This window comes from Pavona decussata, unplaced genomic scaffold (genome assembly GCF_977016875.1).
Source record: "Pavona decussata unplaced genomic scaffold, jaPavDecu1.1 SCAFFOLD_313, whole genome shotgun sequence".
Classification (NCBI taxonomy): Eukaryota; Metazoa; Cnidaria; class Anthozoa; order Scleractinia; family Agariciidae; genus Pavona; species Pavona decussata.
In genome coordinates, this window is record NW_028145705.1 from 1,067,339 (window position 1) to 1,088,286 (window position 20,948).

The following is a 20,948-nucleotide window of genomic DNA, read 5'->3' on the forward strand; positions in this document are numbered from 1 at the left end:
TCATACCGAACTTTGTGGCTTTTATTGTTGTTATATTGAGAGGGCATTGTTTGGTATTTCTTTCTTTTTTACATTTTTTTTGAAAAAACTTTCGCTTCTCTCCGAAAAAAAAATTAGCTTAGGGACACCTGGAGCATTCGTTTTCCATATAAGGTCAAAGTGCGGTATATGAGCTGATATCCGAGATTTAGTGAACCAATCAGAACGCTAGAAATGCAATATCAGAGGCTGAGAATTTAATAAATTGAATTAAAAGATAGAAAAAAAAAAACTACCTAAAGGATGTAGTGATTTTTAGCAGTAAGCAGTGATACTGTTTTGTAAAATCTAACCTCCCCCCCTCCCCCCCTCCCTTCCCCAGAGCTCATAACAATCCACCCCGCGCGAGTAATCGAATTCGCGAATAAATATATTATCTGGATTTTAGCAAAGGAAAGCGAACGTAACTAAAGGTATCACTTTCTTAACTGTTGTTGTTGTTTTTGCCTTAGGTATGTACATGCATGTTCAATAATCAAGCATTTTCACCCTTTTAACCCTCGAATGTCTGACATTGCATTACGTGACGAAAAACGGCTGCCTGCAATGCAAGAAGGACAGTAAGTGCCGACATTTTGTGTCACTCTAGCAGCGATCAGATGTACACTGTAAACCAAACAGTACATGCAATATTGACGAAATACGCCGAAAGTTGATCAAATATTTGTATTCGACTACTGAATATGTTGAGACTTTGCGCGGTTTCCATCGGACGCTAGAAACAGAGCTCAAACGTATGCGACGAGCGACCAGAGAATCGTGCTACAATGGCGTTTGGACCTGTCTTTTACAGCATAATTATTATAAGGTTAGAACATTACAAAATGTTTTCTATGTGCTTTTTTCTAACCTAATATGGGTTTTAAAAGACATGTGCACGGCCTAAAATTTATGCCTGACACGCATCTTCAAAGTTTACTGCGGATGATCAAATATTTGCAGATTTTTCACGGACTTTGTAAGGCTCTCGCGTCGCTCTTAATCATTTGTCCAAAGAGATTTTTATAGTAATCTATTGACCATCCTTCTCACATTTAGCCACCAGAAGGTTAACCGTACAAGTATAGATTGGAGTGAATTGTATGCCTTCGAAATTAAATTATTTGGTATACATAGAACAACGCAATTTTTCCCAAAATAATTCAGACAGATATTTACAGATCGTAAAAAAAATATATTTGGGTGTTTTAAGGGCGGTACAACGATATGCTTTTGCACCAGAGGCTCTCAAACCCGTATAATAATTTAGCGCATTTATTGCGATTTTAACGAATTTTGGTGGATTTGCATTTTTCTTTCAAATAAAAGGATATTTTACCGAGAAAACTACACAGTGATTTTGGCTATATCCTAGCCTACGTAACATTAATTTATGAAAGGAATAGAATTCCCAAAACCCTTGCCGCGATAAAGCGCCGGTTTGATCAAATTTTAAAAGCGACTGGAGTCCACTTTGCTTCTTGCTCGCCACATACCACTGACACATTTTTCACAAAGCTGCGTGTTTGAGTAAAAAGTGCTTGCATATCAGGGTATTTTAGTAATTTATAACAACAGCAGATAGAGTCCCCTCTAAAAACATTTCCACGGTAAAGTTCATGTTATGTATTCGAGCACATAAATGTCAGTTTTAATGAATACCTTTCTACAATAATAATAAGAAGAACATTAACGTAAGAATAAAAAAATCAAACTCGTGAATGTCACCTTGAATGAGTTCTGAAAGAGCAACAATATAGCCTAAAATAGCGTGCATAAAGGTTGCATTCACTCTTTTTAAGATCTTGATGATATTGAAGAAATACATATTTGAAATTTTCGTTACATTTTAATTTATATGGCTAACGCCTGATATGACTTACATAAAAGCGACAACTGGATAAATCAAGTCGCCTATCTTTGGAGATATAATGCCACTAAGTAACAATGTTTGGACAAAGGATAAATATATTTGAGAAGTTTCAGTAAATCAATCAATCAATTAATCATCAAAAGTCTGTATTTAAGCATAAGATAAACATAATATATTATTAAAAAAATAACTCAAAGCCGTTGCCTGAGCAATGTTCCATTTTATTGTAATTAGCCCTCATTTCCATTTTTACCTTTTAGCTGTTATCACAGTTCTTTTTATTCTCAAATTTTAGCACCCCCTCTGTATATATTTCCGTTTACGCGCTACATTTTTTCGTTCGTTACTGAAGGCTATAGAAGCTCATGTTTTCAAAAAAAAAAAAAAAATTAACCAGAGAACGATTTTTACCTAATAATATATTATGTTACAGCCTAATTATACATGCATAAACAAGTCATAAACAAGGATAAAATTGGAAATTGAAAGTTAAATACAAATGTTATGTAATAAAAGTACAAGCTATAACAAATTGTACCTAACGATTAAACGGTTCGTAACACACATAAAATGAATTATGCGAATTCTAGACCTAGTCACAGAGTTTGATGTTAGATCATAGACAGTCGTTTATTCTTGCGTTTGGACTCTATGCAAAGGATGTGCGTTTGAAGAAAACACATTTTTGAAAATACAGTTTAATATTTTCATGGCATCCAAAACATTTTTTGTTATTTAGTTAGCTATTTTGCAGTAGATATCTTCCCGCTTGTTCTCTTAAATAATTCTACGTGTGGCATAAAGCGCCGGTCTGATGAAAATCTTCAAAGCGACTGGAATTTATTTTGCTTCTCTTTCTCTTCTCTTCTCGTATTTAATTAAGTAAGTTGCACCTTATCCTCGGTTGTTTTGAAACCCTGAGTGCTGAGCCGGTGGAGGTTCGACCCTCGAACTCCTAGTGTCTGAGCACTATTTGGCCTCTTGCTTGCTGGAAAAAATCAAGTAAAGATAAAGATTTTTAAAACTTGAGAGGCACATTTAAAATAACACGGTTTAGTAGGCGTTTCATGATCGAGCCTTTGATATCCCGTAGAAGAAGATCGTAAAAAAATTCTAAAACAACATTTACGTAACTACAAGTTACGTGATTTAATTTTTTACGATCCTTAAGCGACGCTCAGCTTTTGAGAACTTCCTCATGAACAGATTGGTAAAGGTTTGCATTTCCCTGAAGTTCAGCTTTTCAAACATTACAAGGAAGAACTTGAAAATTAGAGTAAATAATTCAAGCTGGTGAATGTCATTTTGAGCGAGTTGCGAACGCGGAATAATATAATCTAAGATAGCTTGCACAGACATTGCACATGCAAAATGAAAATAAATCGGTCTTCAGTTACTTTGTTTTAAGAAGTTGACTTTGAGGAACAAATCCTTAGCCGGTTACATTTTCGTTCGACTTTGATATGGCTAACGCCTCATATAACTTTCATAAAAGCAACAACTTGCATATTGATTACATGAACGAAAGTCGAGAAGTTAAAACAATATTTTTGTGATGGTAACTATTTTGAATTAGATATCTTTTTTTTTTAATAATTTTTTATTTCAAACACAAACAATGCTTAAAATAGTCCAAAAACGTACAATACTGGCAACACTATACAATCCCATATATTACTATAATCATCCTCTTTGATAAATATTACAATTTAAGTAGAAAAGGGGCGTTCATTACATATATTAAATAATCTTTTCAATTTTATACTTACATTTTATTTTTCTGCACAATTCTAGCGGCTTCAACATGTAAACGCCCGATATTTGCGAGCATGGAACTGAACAGTTGCCACAGACGGCAATGCAATCAGGAATGATGATTTTATGATAACTTTCCGCCAGCAGTTTAGGTGGCAAGTAGCTACATCTTCTTCAAAGCACGAATTTGGCTGCTGAATGACTTACGTTCCGTGTCCACATTCTCTCTCTACACAAGTACTATAATTTTTGTTTTCTTGGTCTGATTTCAACCGTAGACCTCTATTTTGGCTCAAACAATCCATCTAAATGTCAATTAATTCCATTTACAAGAACTGTAGCGTGTTCACAGAGGACAGAGAGCATCAATATTGGCCTTGATAGTACCGCCGAAAACAATTTTTATATTTGGCCAGTTTACTCTAGTAAAACTACGTTTCAGAGGAATGGGACAGCATTAAGTGAGAACTTGCCATATTTTTTGGTAAACATGTTTGTAAAAGCGAAAGGAGTTGGAAAAGATTGTCGATTTATTGTTTTGTTTGTGCAGAGCAAGATGAATATCATTAAATTAAGAAAAGGGTGTTAATGGATTTTATGGATATTTTAATCTAGAAAAAAATATATCATTTCTTAGGAACAAAGGTATTGGTACAAGGGTGATACAGCATTGCGTAATAACTTGCCACATTTCTTTGGTGAAAATTTTGTACAAGCGAAGAGACTTGGGGAAGATCGTGGATTTATTGTTTTGTTTGCGCAAAGCAATATGGCTATCATTAAATTAAGAAAAGGGAGTAGATAAATTTAATGGACAGTTTATCCAGAAAGAAAATTATAATCTATTAGGAACAATGGCACTCATACAAGGGTGTGCTTCGTCATCAGGCAAATCTTTGCAAGATATTGTAGAAAACCCACAAATTTCTGGAAGAGTAATATTCAATTGATTTAAACAGCATTTATTAATTACTAAGGTATTTAAAAAAACATTTCTACTGTGTCCTTAGCTGTTTTGTGGCTTCAGGAATTATTTATTTGATGAAGATCGATGTAAAGTTTCAACTTGATTTCGTTCTTTAAACGCAATTTCATTTTATTAAATAAAACCTGTTATCTTATTATTCAAAGAAGTGGTATCGAAGAGGAAACCCTGTCAAGTGGACTAAGACCGAGACGTTCTTACCTAGCAAGGAGTGATTCCATGGAAACTTTGAGTACCAAAACTTTCAACGGCAAATGTAACCGTGTGTTTTTATCGTCCATCACTAACTATTCATTTGAGATGGCAGCAGTTACATTTGGGAGATTTCTCCAGCCGGTTATTTAGAGCTTGTTTCCTTCTATCATTCTGACTGCCATGGAAGAGCCTTTTGTTTTTGTTTTATTTAATTCCAGAATAAATGAAATAATGCGACGTGTCAGAGTTACCTTGAACACATACTGGGCGGCACCTTGAAGACGTTTCTGGGTTGTCAATCTTCCAAATGGCTAACCGTATTATATTTACTCTGTCGATAACCAATCGTGGACTTCTGTCAATAGCAGGGTTACATGTCAGTTTGTTCTTTTCAAACAAATGTAAAATAGTATGAGGCAATCAGTAGCCAATGGAAAAGTTACATGCAGGCAATTTCTCCACTGTTGTTTCTTTATACTTTTGTCATCACTGAAGAAGGACACACAGTATACAGTGGAAAGCTTTGACAATCAACTTTGTACCAGGTAGGTTGTGAAGTCAAACTTATGAACTGAAGTAATGGAAGGGAGGATTGACCTTCTTTTATCTTTTGCAGGTTTGATCTGTTTTCAGATAAACGGTTTTATCACTACTTTTCAGTTGGGTAAGTAAAAACGAATCTTCTTGCTTATTGCCTCTTTAATCTCCCTGCTCATTTTGGTGTTTCATCTTGTAATCCCCTGTATAATGTAAGTAATCGTTTTGATTCTGTTAGCCACTCTCGCTTTAGATGTAACAATAGTACCCTAAATCACGACCTCTTCATTAGAAATTGTGTTGTTTCTCCGGCTTGCCCTCACTGCAACGTACCTGTAGAAGATGTTATGCACTATTTTATTTTTATTTTTGTACTGTCCAATGTATATTGTTCATCGTGTTGCTTTATTTACGTCTTGATCTCACTTACTGGGAGATAAATTGTATCTGGCTTCGGACATAAATACGATTGAATGTTTTCTGTTTGGTTCTCCGGATTTGCAATTTTAGTCGAATTTTCGTTTATTCGAGCGAGCTCATCTCGTTTTTCTTAATTAAAGTTTGTATATTCCTTTATTCAACTTGTACTCGTGTTAACCCTGTAAATTAGTGCGTCTATACCGTGTGTTTATGTTTGTTAGTTGATCCGAGGTAAGATCTCTTGATGAGCACTTAGTTGCTCTTAGAGCAAATGACGTGTCCAAGTATTGTTTAAATAAAAGAAAAGTCGATATTTTACCTCATATAATTGCAATAAAGGGATAATATTGTATTTGTTCGGTGCTCGTGACTAAAGGTTTTTTTTTTTTTTGCAAAACCGATAGGATATATGTTCGTCAAATATTCTAAAACCCCTAGGAAGCAGATCATTTTGACAAATATTCCTTTGAGAAGCTCCAACGACCTGGATATCATATCAATTAAAAGCAGGGATTGAGGAATACGGCACACCTTCGACAGAGTGGTCTCTTTGAAAAACTATTAATTAAAGTGAATATTCGAACAACAATCTTTGAAATGGCCGATTACGTTCTTTTTATTCCGGTAGCACAATACATTTAATATATGTTAAATGTTAAGTCTAGGGCACCTTTAAGCAAAAAACGCTGGACGAAGAATTAAACAAGTCACAAGCCTCTGAGCGGACGACATTACGCTGCTTTTTAGTTTTAATACATAACTACTGCTGTGCAATTTTTTGGTAATTTTATTTCTTAAAAGAATTTAACCCAGGTAATTGAAAGAGGTTAAATATATAAAGACACTAGCTAAAGTAACGCTTCTAACAAACATGGTATGAACAAAAATTGCGATTGGGATTTTTCGTCGAGGCTGTTGTTTTAAAAGAAAATTAATTATGATGGTGTTTGAAATGTTACATTTTATATCAATAGTCAATTACGGTGATTCACGGAAATCAAAACGGCCTTTTGCCTGGCCAGACAACGTATTGCACATTCCTGCCTTACCGCATGTTTACGATAATATATAATTCATACAAATACTCAGTTAAATGCTGTTGTGAAATAGACACCCATCGCGAATCGATTAGGCATGTCAATATCCAGAAGTCATCCTTTCTAGCATTTATATATGTCCGATGGTAACTGGTCAGTTTTCGGCTCAGTAATTAACTGATTGTGCATAACTTTAACTTTCATTAAATTCTTGATAAGAGACAATGACTCTTGATTTTATTCAGCCTAAAATTAAAGAAATGGAGCTATGCCAGCGAAAGAATATTATTGTACAATTTACTTGGCGTTTGTGTGAAAATGTCGTGTAACAATGAGGTCTTTTACTTTACTCTACTCAAAAGTAGATTTATATCTGTTATATTGAAACGGATAAGTCTATTCTCTAGGGACAAATTTGAGTGTTTTTTTTTTTCTGGCTAAAGTGTTTACGCATCTTAGGTGGCTTAAGGTCCCATACTTGGCCTAGTCGCATGGCAGCGGTGTAAAACTAGCAAAGAGGTCTGTAACCCCGAACTTAAGTTATTAGGTGTCACCTTCAGTCAAGACACTCATATCCATATGTTGTTAGGCAAAGCACGCTCCAAGTTATACATAATAAGAGTCTGAAAATATTATGGTTATTCACTGAATGAGCTGAATGCAATTAGTAGCCTAATAATGTCTATTTTTATATGCTATTGAGGTATAGGGATGTACATTCCAACGCAAATATCTTAGACGAACTGACAATTTACGTAAGCCTGCTCTAAAATAGTTATTTAAGTAACTTTACACCTTTGAAAACCCTTTTGAGTGCTAGAGATAAGGCGCTATAGGAAAAGATCATCAAAGACCCCAACCACTGTCTCTACGAACTTCTTCCTACGAAGAGAAAAAAGGATATTGCGTGATCGCGGCCATAATTTGCATAACTACATGTTTTTGTATCATTTATCATTTATTGTTACTGTTACTACTACTACTACTACTACTACTACTACTACTACTACTACTACTACTACTACTACTACTACCACCACCACCACAACCACCACCACCACCACCACCACCACGACTACTACTACTACTACTGCTGCTGCTGCTGCTGCTACTTCTACTACTTTATTTTAAAAAAAGAACGAAAACCAGGTTGAGCAAAGACTCTGATGAGCTTTTCCTAAACAGCTACATGTTTTGAAATATATATTTCCTTAGAAAGGAAGCTTGCCTCACCCTGAAAAGAAAAACGCTGTTGGCTTCTGAGGTATTTGAGCCCAAGAGCTTGGGATGGGATTAGATGATATGGTTTGATTTTCAACTTTGCTCCATTGCTGATAATGCTCGAAATTAACAGTGCTGTTGGCAATGAGAGCGCTGCGTTTAGTTAATTATATCAGTTTTCTTAATTTGATTAAAAAAGAATGACCAATCTCGCTCTCTTATTTTTCTTAGAAAACCATGACTATCCAGAAACCAGTGTTATTTCTTCTGGCGTTGCAACTGGTGATGAAGGCAGCAGTCCTCGTAAATTGTGGTAAGAACAACAACAACAACAACAACAACAACAACAACAACCATAATAACACTAATAGTAATAGGAATAATAATAATAATAATAATAATGATAATGATAATGATAATGATAATGATAATGATAATGATAATGATAATGATAAGGATAAGGATAAGGATAAGGATAAGGATAAGGATAATAATAATAATAATAATAATAATAATAATAATAATAATAATAATAATAATAAAAATAATAATAATAATAATAATAATGATGATGATGATGATGATGATGATGATGATAATAATAATAATAATAATAAAATTAATAATAATAAAAATAATAATAATAATAATGATGATGATGATGATGATGATGATGATGATGATGATGATGATAATAATAATAATAATAATAAATTATTGTTGACTATGATGATAATGATAATGATAACGATTTAACAAATATATTCCATTTTGTCATGCGTCTGTACGTTGATAACACACAGATGACGTCCAAAAGGAGTGAGAACAAAGAAGTATGACTGATGTTCTTACCACGTTTTGACGTCCTCTCCACATCTGTGCCTTGTTAGAGTACAAACCCAAGGCAAAATGGAATCTATTTGTTTGATACAATGACCAAAACATTTCAACACATTTTGTGAGCTAGCATCGCGTTGACTGCACTAAATCAAAAACTTACCAGCAAACATTTTAAGACTACTACACACACGCAATTGTGATGCCTTAAATAAGTATACTCCGCAAGAATTTCACAAACAATATTTTCAAAACTAATCTCTATTCCTATAGGAATCTCTGCCCCCAAAATATTGCAGCATGCCAGTCGCTTCACTGTGACTTGTGATGGATTACTCGTCATTGCCAAATTTCTATCCGCCTAAAATTAGGGCAAATATCTCCTTCCTTTTCACGTCACAACAAAGTTTGGTTGAAGTCACTCTCAGCGGTCTTTGTCCAATTTTTTATCGGACAGTTTTCATTTCCTGCGAAAATTTGCCTGTGTTTTTCCGCTACTCACAAAAACAGTTTGCACAATTTTGTTCACCAGTCACTTTGGTTAATTAGACTCTAGACTCTGATCACGTGTGCCGGTCACACCAATCGATGACGTCAATCGTGCATCTATACTCTTATCACAAACTCCACTCCACCAATCACAATGCGACTTTTCACACTGGTCATTGCATAAAATAATAATAATAATAACAATAATAACTGAAGATTTTGGCAAACATTTTAAGATGAAAATGACACGTTTCGACGATGTCGACTCCATGTCGTCATTATCAATAAATATGCAAGATAAACGTGATATGTACACACGCAACTTCTGGTTTGCGAACCTGTAGCTAACTCCTTGAGGACAATAAAATAAATCAAGGTGTGAAAATTCAAATATGTTCAGTTTTTCAATAAGTTTCGGTCTCTTAATTCTTATAATAAGCATTTTAAAAATAAGACACTTAAGTTTTCCTTGCATTTTTTTAAGATAGAAAAATTGGTCATAGATTTCCGTAGGTCTCAATTTATGCTCATCTCATTCTCTGAGTTGTTTCTTGATGGTGGAATTTCTGTACTCCTTAATGCGCCGTTGGATATATGAAATATTTGTTTACAAATAGAGTTTTTATGTCCCTACCCGAGAAGTTGTGTTATTCATTCAATTAATATGAATTTTAGACAAAAATGAGTAATTATCGATTCAGGACAGGTTGAGTGGTTGGGGGCATTCCTTTGTACCCCCTATAGAGCGCATTGTAAATCGCGTGGGGACCCGGAGTCACGTCCCATTCTGCCTCGCTACTTCAGTGTGAAAGGACGTCGAAAGTTTTTCGCGACTTTAATGCGAAAGGACGTTGAAAGGTAACATATTTTGTTTTCCTTGTCTTTTCTCCGCTGTAATGTCTTCCGACTTGCCCCGGGTTTTGGTTTGGGGTCACTCTTTCGTTGATTTTAATCTTGCAAGCCGTGCACGTGTTAGCTTGTCTGGGCATGGCGGCTGCAATGTCCCTAAGCTTTGGTCTTACGATCTTGTTATTGTTTCTCGCTTACTCCCGGATATAGTTATTCTAGAAATCGGTACCAATGATCCTTCTACTGAGGAGCACTCGCTTATAGCTGCTTCCATCGAAGTTTTGGTTCGTTTACTGCACGATCGCTTTTCGGTAAAAGCGATATTTGCTTGTCATGTCATCCCGCGTTGTTCGCCATGTGCTTTCAACGATAAGGTGGCCGTCTGCAATGAATTAGTTCGTTCACTTTTAGCGCCCCTTCCTTACGTTTTTTGTTGGTTTCACTAGGGTTTTTATAATAAGGCTGGAAAGTTATTGTTAGCCGATGGGGTTCACGTTCATCGTTTAGGACAGTATCGTTTGTATCGTAGTTATCGTGTCGCCATTTTACAGGCTTTGTCTTTTGTTTGACCTTTTAATTAGCCATTACCTTCCCTGTTTTTATTTAAATGCCTGTTTATCCCTTTGTTTTAAGTTATTTTATGTGGGTCACGCTTCTGCGGCGCCAAGATTGACTCCTTTTATTGTTTGAGATCCCCTCTTTGTTTTTAAGTGTTTGGGCTTCAACAAGTGTTTAATTTTTTCTAGGGCCTCAATACTAGTTTATGTAATGTTGAAGGATTTGGTCCTAGTTTATGCTGTGGAAACGGCTTTGCTCCTTCAATTGTTATTGTTCTTGGGCTTCGATCCAAGGTTATTTTATTTTGAGGACTTTGATCCCCACCTGTTGTTAATTCTTGGGTCTCGACGTAAGATAATTTAAATTTGAGGACTTTATTCTTGGGCTTTGATCCAAGTTTATATTATGGTGAGGGCTTCGATCCTCATTTGTGTATTTGAGGACTTCGATCCTCGATTTTTATTAATTCTTGGGCTTCGATCCAAGTTGATCTTAGTTTGAGGGCTTCGATCCTCATTTTTGTTTATTCTTGGGTTTCAATCCAAGTTGATCTTACTTTGAGGGCTTTGATCCTCACTTTTTGTTTTACTTGGGCTTCGATCCAAGTTGATCTTATTTTGAGGGCTTCGATCCTCAATTTTTACTTATTCTTGGGCTTCGATCCAAGTTGATCTTATTTTGAGGGCTTCGATCCTCACTTTTTATTTTTACTTGGGCTTCGATCCAAGTTGATCTTATTTTGAGGGCTTCGATCCTCAATTATTATTTATTCTTGGGCTTCGATCCAAGTTGATCTTATTTTGAGGGCTTTGATCCTCACTTTTTATTTTTACTTGGGCTTCGATCCAAGTTGATCTTATTTTGAGGGCTTCGATCCTCAATTTTTATTTATTCTTGGGCTTCGATCCAAGTTGATCTTATTTTGAGGGCTTCGATCCAAGTTGATCTTATTTTGAGGGCTTCGATCCAAGTTGATCTTATTTTGAGGGCTTCGATCCTCAATTTTTATTTATTCTTGGGCTTCGATCCAAGTTGATCTTATTTTGAGGGCTTCGATCCTCACTTTTTATTTTTACTTGGGCTTCGATCCAAGTTGATCTCATTTTGAGGGCTTCGATCCTCAATTTTTATTTATTCTTGGGCTTCGATCCAAGTTGATCTTATTTTGAGGGCTTCGATCCTCAATTTTTATTTATTCTTGGGCTTCGATCCAAGTTGATCTTATTTTGAGGGCTTCGATCCTCAATTATTATTTATTCTTGGGCTTCGATCCAAGTTGATCTTATTTTGAGGGCTTTGATCCTCACTTTTTATTTTTACTTGGGCTTCGATCCAAGTTGATCTTATTTTGAGGGCTTCGATCCTTAATTTTTATTTATTCTTGGGCTTCGATCCAAGTTGATCTTATTTTGAGGGCTTCGATCCAAGTTGATCTTATTTTGAGGGCTTCGATCCAAGTTGATCTTATTTTGAGGGCTTCGATCCTCAATTTTTATTTATTCTTGGGCTTCGATCCAAGTTGATCTTATTTTGAGGGCTTCGATCCTCACTTTTTATTTTTACTTGGGCTTCGATCCAAGTTGATCTCATTTTGAGGGCTTCGATCCTCAATTTTTATTTATTCTTGGGCTTCGATCCAAGTTGATCTTATTTTGAGGGCTTCGATCCTCAATTTTTATTTATTCTTGGGCTTCGATCCAAGTTGATCTTATTTTGAGGGCTTCGATCCTCAATTATTATTTATTCTTGGGCTTCGATCCAAGTTGATCTTATTTTGAGGGCTTTGATCCTCACTTTTTATTTTTACTTGGGCTTCGATCCAAGTTGATCTTATTTTGAGGGCTTCGATCCTCAATTTTTATTTATTCTTGGGCTTCGATCCAAGTTGATCTTATTTTGAGGGCTTCGATCCTCACTTTTTATTTTTACTTGGGCTTCGATCCAAGTTGATCTTATTTTGAGGGCTTCGATCCTCAATTTTTATTTATTCTTAGGCTTCGATACAAGTTGATCTTATTTTGAGGGCTTCGATCCTCACTTTTTATTTTTACTTGGGCTTCGATCCAAGTTGATCTTATTTTGAGGGCTTTGATCCTCACTTTTTATTTTTACTTGGGCTTCGATCCAAGTTGATCTTATTTTGAGGGCTTCGATCCTCAATTTTTATTTATTCTTGGGCTTCGATCCAAGTTGATCTTATTTTGAGGGCTTCGATCCTCAATTTTTATTAATTCTTGGGCTTTGATCCAAGTTGATCTTATTTTGAGGGCTTCAATCCCCAATTTTTATTTATTCTTGGGCTTCGATCCAAGTTGATCTTATTTTGAGGGCTTCGATCCTCACTTTTTATTTTTACTTGGGCTTCGATCCAAGTTGATCTTATTTTGAGGGCTTCGATCCTCACTTTTTATTAATTCTTGGGCTTCGATCCAAGTTGATCTTATTTTGAGGGCTTCGATCCTCACTTTTTATTTTTACTTGGGCTTCAATCCAAGTTGATCTTATTTTGAGGGCTTCGATCCTCACTTTTTATTTTTACTTGGGCTTCGATCCAAGTTGATCTTATTTTGAGAGCTTCGATCCTCAATTTTTATTTATTCTTGGGCTTCGATCCAAGTTGATCTTATTTTGAGGGCTTAGATCCTCACTTTTTATTTTTACTTGGGCTTCGATCCAAGTTGATCTTATTTTGAGGGCTTTGATCCTCACTTTTTATTGTTACTTGGGCTTCGATCCAAGTTTTATTATGGTGAGGGCCTTGATCCTCATTTGTGTGTTTTAGGACTTCGATCCTCAATTTTTATTAATTCTTGGGCTTCGATCCAAGTTGATCTTAGTTTGAGGGCTTCGATCCTCATTTTTGTTTATTCTTGGGCTGCAATTCAAGTTGCTATTACTTTGAGGGCTTCGATCCCCACTTTTTGTTTTACTTGGGCTTCGATCCAAGTTTATATTATGGTAAGGGCTTTGATCTTCATTTGTGTGTTTGAGGACTTCGATCCTCAATTTTTATTTATTCTTAGGCTTTGATCCAAGTTGATCTTATTTTGAGGGCTTCGATCCTCACTTTTTAATTTTACTTGGGCTTCGATCCAAGTTGATCTTATTTTGAGGGCTTCGATCCACACTTTTTATTTATTCTTGGGCTTCGATCCAAGTTGATCTTATTTTGAGGGCTTCGATCCTCATTTTTGTTTATTCTTGGGCTCTGATCCAAGTTGATATTACTTTGAGGGCTTCGATCCCCCCTTTTTGTTTTACTTGGGCTTCGATCAAGTTTATATTATGGTGGGGGCTTCGATCCTCATTTGTGTCTTTGAGGACTTCGATCCTCAATTTTTATTAATTCTTGGGCTTCGATCCAAGTTGATCTTAGTTTGAGGGCTTCGATCCTCATTATTGTTTATTCTTGGGCTTCGATCCAAGTTAATGTTACTTTGAGGGCTTCGATCCTCACTTTTTATTTTACTTGGGCTTTGATGCAAGTTTATATTATGGTGAGGGCGTTGATCCTCATTTGTGTGTTTGAGGACTTCGATCCTCAATTTTTATTATTTCTTAGGCTTCGATCCAAGTTGATCTTTATTTAAGGGGTTTTATCCTCAATTTTATTTTATCTTGGGCTTCTATTCAAGTCGATATTACCTTGAGGGCTTCAAACCCCACCTTTATTTTACTTGGGCTTTGATCAACGTTTTTATTTTGGTGAGGGCTTTGCTCCTCATTTGTTTTTTCTCGGGCTTCAATCCCATTCTATTTGAGGGTTTTCATCCTTGTGTACTGTGGTATGCACCAGGCACAACTTCATTGTACTTCGAGGGCTCCTGGCTTTCTTTTTCACTTTCCTTTCAGATGCCTCCTAAACAAACAAAGCAAAAGGCAGCACCTTTGGCCACCTTTAAGTTGTCCAAGTTTCAATCAACCCAACACGTGTCCACTGCTGTTGTTCAGCGCTCAGAAGCAGGTGCCACCAGAGATCAGTCAGATGGAAGTAGTCCTGCTCACAGTCAACCAGAGCTTCTTGCTGGATACAATGGCCCTGGTCAGGACGTTTTGCCTGTACTTTCTAGTGTCATCGTCAACCAGATCTTGGCCCTTGTTATGCAAGAGGTCACCAACAACCTTGCTCCTCTACTGCCTCCAATTTCACATTCAACTTCGCAGCCACCTTCTGCTCCTGGTCCATCACATCCACTGGTAGCTCAGGCCTTGAGCTCGATTCTCGTTTTATGGAAGCTTGCTTACCACTGGACAAAGTTGACAAGTGTATAGGCATTATATCAGATTTTCTTAAAAGGAAGAAGGTAACCTTGCAGGAAGTCCAGTCCCTCACCGGATCTCTCAACTTTGCTTGTTCCGTTATCGTTCCAGGTCGGGCCTTTTTACTTTATAGTCCAGATGTTGAAAGGTTATGGGAAGGTGGGTTTCCGACTAGACAGCCGGCTACCTCTGACCTTACCTATTTTGCACAGATTAGTCCAGGCTGCTGCTGTGGTGGCCATCTCTAGGGAAAATGCAGCTCTTTTTTGGCCATGTGCTCTTTACCTTTTAATGCCTTCCTTAGGGTTGGTGAAATGACTGTTGTGTCGAGTAATAAGCCGGACGTGCCTCTGCAGCTTGATCAGCTAACTCAGCTTGTTGATTCAAAATAACATGTTGTGGCACTTAAATTGTCTTTTCGTAATTACAAACACAGCTACAATCGTCCTACCTTTTCTTTGACAATTTCTTGTTTAGCGAATTTTTGTCCGGTTAATGTAATGTTGGAGTACCTAAGCATAAGAGGACATCAGCCTGGGCCACTATTTGTTTCTACTAGGAGTCAAGCAGTTTCCAGGGAAATGTTTGTTAATTTCCGTTCTAGAGCCCTTGTTCATTGTAATTTAGACCCTTCTAGGTATAAGGGCCACAGTTTTAGAATTGGTGCCACTTCTCATGCAGCCGAACAGGGCTTCACTGAGGCACAAATTAGTGGATTGGTCATTGGAAGTCAACAGCATTTCGCATTGCCAACTTTCCCAACTAGGTAATATCTAGCTACATATAGGCTGTATATTCTTTGTGCCTTAATTTGATTCAATAGAAGCAACAGGGGCTTGGAATCAGGAGTTTCTAACAGTTACTATCCTTATCTGTTCGATGGGGGTATTAGTGTATGTCTTGCAGGGGCAGCATACATTAGTACCCTTACGTTACTAATGTATTCCATTCAACATTGTATAATATTTTCCTTGACCAGCAATGTTGCTTAAAAGAAGGTTGCAAATTGTCTTGCAGGGGCAGCAGTTTCACCCCCTTTTTAAGTTAGAGGTAACTTGTATATGTCTTTCGTGGGCAGCATACATTGGCACTAAATCACGTTATTGAGTTGACCAGCAGTATTTCTATAAAGAGGGTTTTTGAATTGTCTTGCAGGGGCAGCAGTTTGTAATCCCTCATTTCTTTTATGGCTTACTTGTGTATGTCTTGCAGGGGCAGCATGCATTAGTACTCTCAGGTTATTAATTTTCCATGTTAAACATTTTAATGTATAGAACTTTTCTTGACCAGCAATATTTCTATAGAGGTTTCAAGTTATCTTCATGGGCAGCAGTTTCAATCCCTCATTTATTTTAGCAGTTACTTGTGTATGTCTTGCAGGGGCAGCATACAATAAGTATCTTTATTCCTTAGTCACCAAATTTGGTACTGTTCTTGTTTTCAGTGGGTACTGCATTGCCTGGGGTGGGGCTGCATCATTGCTTTTTCAATGATGCTTTTGGCCTTTTTGTGCCCTCACCTTTACTGGGCTGAATATTTTTATGTAGCCAATGTGGTGAAAGTATTTTTGATAAACTTATTTTGTACACTAGTTTTGTGATTCTGTTTATTACAATTAAAGCGGCTATGGGCTTTTCCCATAGCCATTTTGACCCATGTGGCATTTGTGTCTTTATTGCCCAGTAAACAGAGCTCAGCCAATGCAGTACCCCAGTTTTTAGTAATATAACCGAGGGAACGACATAAATGAAATATTTGTTTACAAATAGAGTTTTTATGTCCCTACCCGAGAAGTTGTGTTATTCATTCAATTAATATGAATTTTAGACAAAAATGAGTAATTATCGATTCAGGACAGGTTGAGTGGTTGGGGGCATTCCTTTGTACCCCCTATAGAGCGCATTGTAAATCGCGTGGGGACCCGGAGTCATGTCCCATTCTGCCTCGCTACTTCAGTGTGAAAGGACGTCGAAAGTTTTTCCCACCTCCTCCCCTCGCCTTGTCCTCGTTTCCTTTATTTGGCCTTTTTGTGCCCTCACCTTTACTGGGCTGAATATTTTTATGTAGCCAATGTGGTGAAAGTATTTTTGATAAACTTATTTTGTACACTAGTTTTGTGATTCTGTTTATTACAATTAAAGCGGCTATGGGCTTTTCCCATAGCCATTTTGACCCATATGGCATTTGTGTCTTTATTGCCCACCCAGTAAACAGAGCTCAGCCAATGCAGTACCCCAGTTTTTAGTAATATAACCGAGGGAAGGACATAAATATATATAATATCACCATCGTAATTACCAGCAACATCATTATCATAATGCCTCCTTCTGACCTATCTAATACCTAAAAGAGATTGCGATTTTGGCTTAAGGGAAATAATTTAATTTTCATCGATTTACATTTTCTAATCTATTATTTCTCATTGTTCTTTATCAGATAGCTGCCCAGATGGATGGTCTAGATATGAACAGTCTTGTTATTACATTGATGATACCACAACCAAGCGGTTCTTAGATTCTTGGATAGATTGTCAACTCTTGGGACCAGACATCTCACTTGCTAAAATAAGTTCCGCAGAGGAAAATCAGTTTATTGTGAACCTGACTAAAAATCACTTAACAGACTCGACAGTGCGCACGTGGATTGGGCTCTGGCGAAATCCAACCTATAATAAGTTCTATTGGGATGATCTCACTCCACTAGGTAATTATACGAACTGGGCGAGCGGGGAACCAAATAACGTCAAAGGCAACGAGAATTGCGTCTTCATGAAAAAAGGAGGAGAGTGGAATGATGATCCATGCGATCTGAGAGGTTATTCGTTTTGGGAGAACAGGGATCTCCTTACTCTTTGCGAGGGGCCTACTATCTGAGGTGGCACTCTTGCTCGTTAGCAAGACTCACAAATTAGTTTTAAATTAAAGTTACATTAAAAGTGACTATGTTAAAGTTAACTGGTTGCTTTGTCTTATGTATTAACTGATCGGTTCCAGATAATTGTAAGAACGAGTCATTTGGTAACATTCATTTAATACACAGTCAACAAAATTGTAAGTTAAGGGTGAATGCTGAGTCGCAAATAAAAGTGGTGTTGAAAGCATGTGTTTCTAGAAAATGATTTGCTTTTCAAGTAATAACTCCACCCCGGATTGGTAGTGTTTAACAGGGAAGATGAGGAAGATTTTCCAATCGCTCTAATATGTAACCGTCTTACTGCTATTCTTGTCTAAAGTCCCCCACCACCATTAATATCAGTCGGATAATATGAAATTTGGCGAAGTGGATCACAAGATTTGCTTGTATTCGCTCTCTGTTTACAACTTAAGAATTATCCCGTTAGTTCCTTGTGTGTATAAGGCAATTTGTAACTTGAATATGTTGTCAGAACTTCAATGTTTGTGAGTGACGAAATTTTTTCCATAAGAAAAGGTGTGGTAACAGGAAATTGCCCTATTAAACGTCAGTTCAGTTTACGTAATTTTGACTACAATTTCGAAAAACTTAGAGCCTAAAACACTTGCTCTGATATCTCGGAGTACAATTAAGAGAATTTGGCGGCCTTAATTCAAAACCCAGCTCGACAAGCAAACCAGAAATTTCGTATAGTTCAAATTCTGCTTGGACAAGAATTGAGCATAATCTCATTAGATTGTGGTGAACATAAATGATATGTCAGTGAATTATTTTTAAGTTTTAAGCAACAAGCAATAAAGGTACTAAGCAAGACGGAACCCTTCACCGGTGGAGACCATTCTCAAGCAGAATTATCCTCAAATAGGGTTCATACTCTCTCAGTATTTTAAAATTCCATGACTTTCCATGACCTTTCCCATACCTTTTTCAAAGGTTTTCATGAGAAAGTGGTATCATTTTAAAGTATTAAAATGTACAGTGTTCATTTGAACTGAGTGAAAATCTGTATCTTTCTTTTCGTTTTTCATTCATTTTCTTGCTTTTTTTATTCCAGGAAATAATGCTTTATTAGTGGCTTTCATTCCATGACTCTCCATGACCCGAAATTAAATTCCACCCATTTTCGTGCCTGGAAAATGACGTTACAAAATTCCATGACTTTGACGGTTGTCTCTCTCTCTCTCTCTCTCTCTCTCTCTCTCTCTCTCTCTCTCTCTCTCTCTCTCTCTCTCTCTCTCTCTCTCTCTCTCTCTCTCTCTCTCTCTCTCTCTCTCTCTCTCTCTCTCTCTCTCTCTCTCTCTCTCTCTCGTTGTCCACCAGGCTGGTTTTTCATGTTATTATATAATTAGTAAAAACCTTAGAAAAAATGGCTGATGCACGAAAATAGTGTCAGAATCTTGGAGCAGACGTCCCCATTATCAGCTCAGCCAAAGAAACAACTTTATTCTTGATGTGCTCGAGAAGGAGGGTACAAGTTACGCATGGCTGTGTCTCCAGCGAATTATGAGTGATTTGGAATTCTACTTGGTAAATGGATCAGAACTAAGAGGAACGTATCACACGCGGAATGACGGGGAAATATTTCCAAATACGCGAAATCATGGGTTAGAAATCATGATCTTACGTAATCATGCGCATGAAAAATTTGGTGTAAAAACTGCTTCATTCTGTGGTTTTCTGACACTTAGTGCATATTTAACCGTTTCTTATGCTTGACGTATTAAATGTATAACACTGTGTACATTCTTGCTTATTCATTGTTATTACTTTTCTTTAGAGATATCAACACCTTGTCAAATATGATTTTTTTTATATTTTTTGCTGATATTCGTATAAAATTGATTGAGTTACTGTTACTTTCATTTTCTTGTAGATATGTTGCAATGCACAGTTGACAACAGCAATGTTGACACCTGCGCGATATAGGTCAGTAAATTATTAAATATAATTATAGGCTCGCATTTATATTGGAAGCATTTTGTTAGTTACTTAGGTTGATCGTCTTTTTTTGAAAACCGTCTGCCATTTTTTGTTGGATTCTGTTTTAATTAGGTCAATCGAAGGAATCACCTGCAGTACGCGTCTCATGTCAGCAAACCTGTTTTCACTTCTATCTCAGATAAGCTGAAGTAACGTAATGAGGACAGACATTTTGGTTAAAGTATTTCAGTAAGTGCAAAAAAGATTATTTGTTTGAATTGGAGCGGATTCAAGTCCCTTGAAGTGGCGCGCTTTCGGTCCTTTTATTGAAGTTTATTGCAGGCGTCATGGCTACACTGCTAAAGCAGATCTAAGCAAGAACTACTAGAATCCAAAAGAAACGTCATACCGGCCTTTAACCCATTTTAAATAGGTTGTTATTACCCGATATTTTTAGGTTGATATGACTTTTTATATAAGGTTATGTAACCTTTGGATTTTGGCTAAAACAACATTTAAGGAGTAGAATTTGTGGTTTTAGATGGATCCTTTTCAGTCTGGATTTAAAAAACCCTGAAGAAAAAAAAAACAACAACAACAAAAAAACAGTTAATACAATTATTTTATACGCTATATCTCAAGTTAAAATTAAGAAAGTTACAAAGCAAATGAGTTGAAAACTAGTCGTTGTTCAAATTAGTCTCCTAGACTTAGTCTACTAGACAGTGATCTCCGACCAGGTATCTGCATGTAAACTCCGCGAGCACAGGGTGCATGCGGATGTAGAATGGCTGGTGATAAAATAGGGATGGAACAAAACAAAGCAATAATAAAACAATAAAATAAAGGGGTAAAAAAAAGGAATTGGAAAAAGTCGTGAAAGGAGATATGATAGAGGAGTAGTAAGTTAAATTTAGTGGTGCGTCATGTTAAAGTACGTCGTTTGCGGGAAGAAAATTGTTTTCATCAAGGACCAGGGAGACTTAGTGAGGGGCTCATGTTCTTAACAGGATTTGTAATAAACCTCGGAAATTCGGTTTCGCAACCGGACACAATTGATTTACTCTTGTCTTGTGCCAAT

General features: G+C 36.6%; 2 protein-coding genes and 1 pseudogene across 2 annotated transcripts; all 3 read left to right on the forward strand.

The window, feature by feature from the left end:
• The first annotated feature begins 4,862 nt into the window (after positions 1–4,862).
• On the forward strand, positions 4,863–18,125 carry LOC146454186 (low affinity immunoglobulin epsilon Fc receptor-like). The gene is made up of 4 exons (XM_085095787.1): positions 4,863–5,371; positions 5,443–5,490; positions 8,273–8,354; positions 17,471–18,125. Exons 3-4 carry the CDS (start codon positions 8,279–8,281, stop codon positions 17,905–17,907), a joined length of 513 nt encoding a protein of 170 aa, XP_084951913.1. The 5' UTR covers positions 4,863–5,371; positions 5,443–5,490; positions 8,273–8,278; the 3' UTR covers positions 17,908–18,125.
• On the forward strand, positions 13,065–17,210 carry LOC146454187 (uncharacterized). The gene has a single exon (XM_085095795.1). The coding sequence runs from the start codon at positions 14,627–14,629 to the stop codon at positions 15,044–15,046; it is 420 nt and encodes a 139-aa protein (XP_084951921.1). The 5' UTR covers positions 13,065–14,626; the 3' UTR covers positions 15,047–17,210.
• On the forward strand, positions 15,083–17,210 carry LOC146454188 (uncharacterized; annotated as a pseudogene).
• Positions 18,126–20,948: the final 2,823 nt, after the last annotated feature.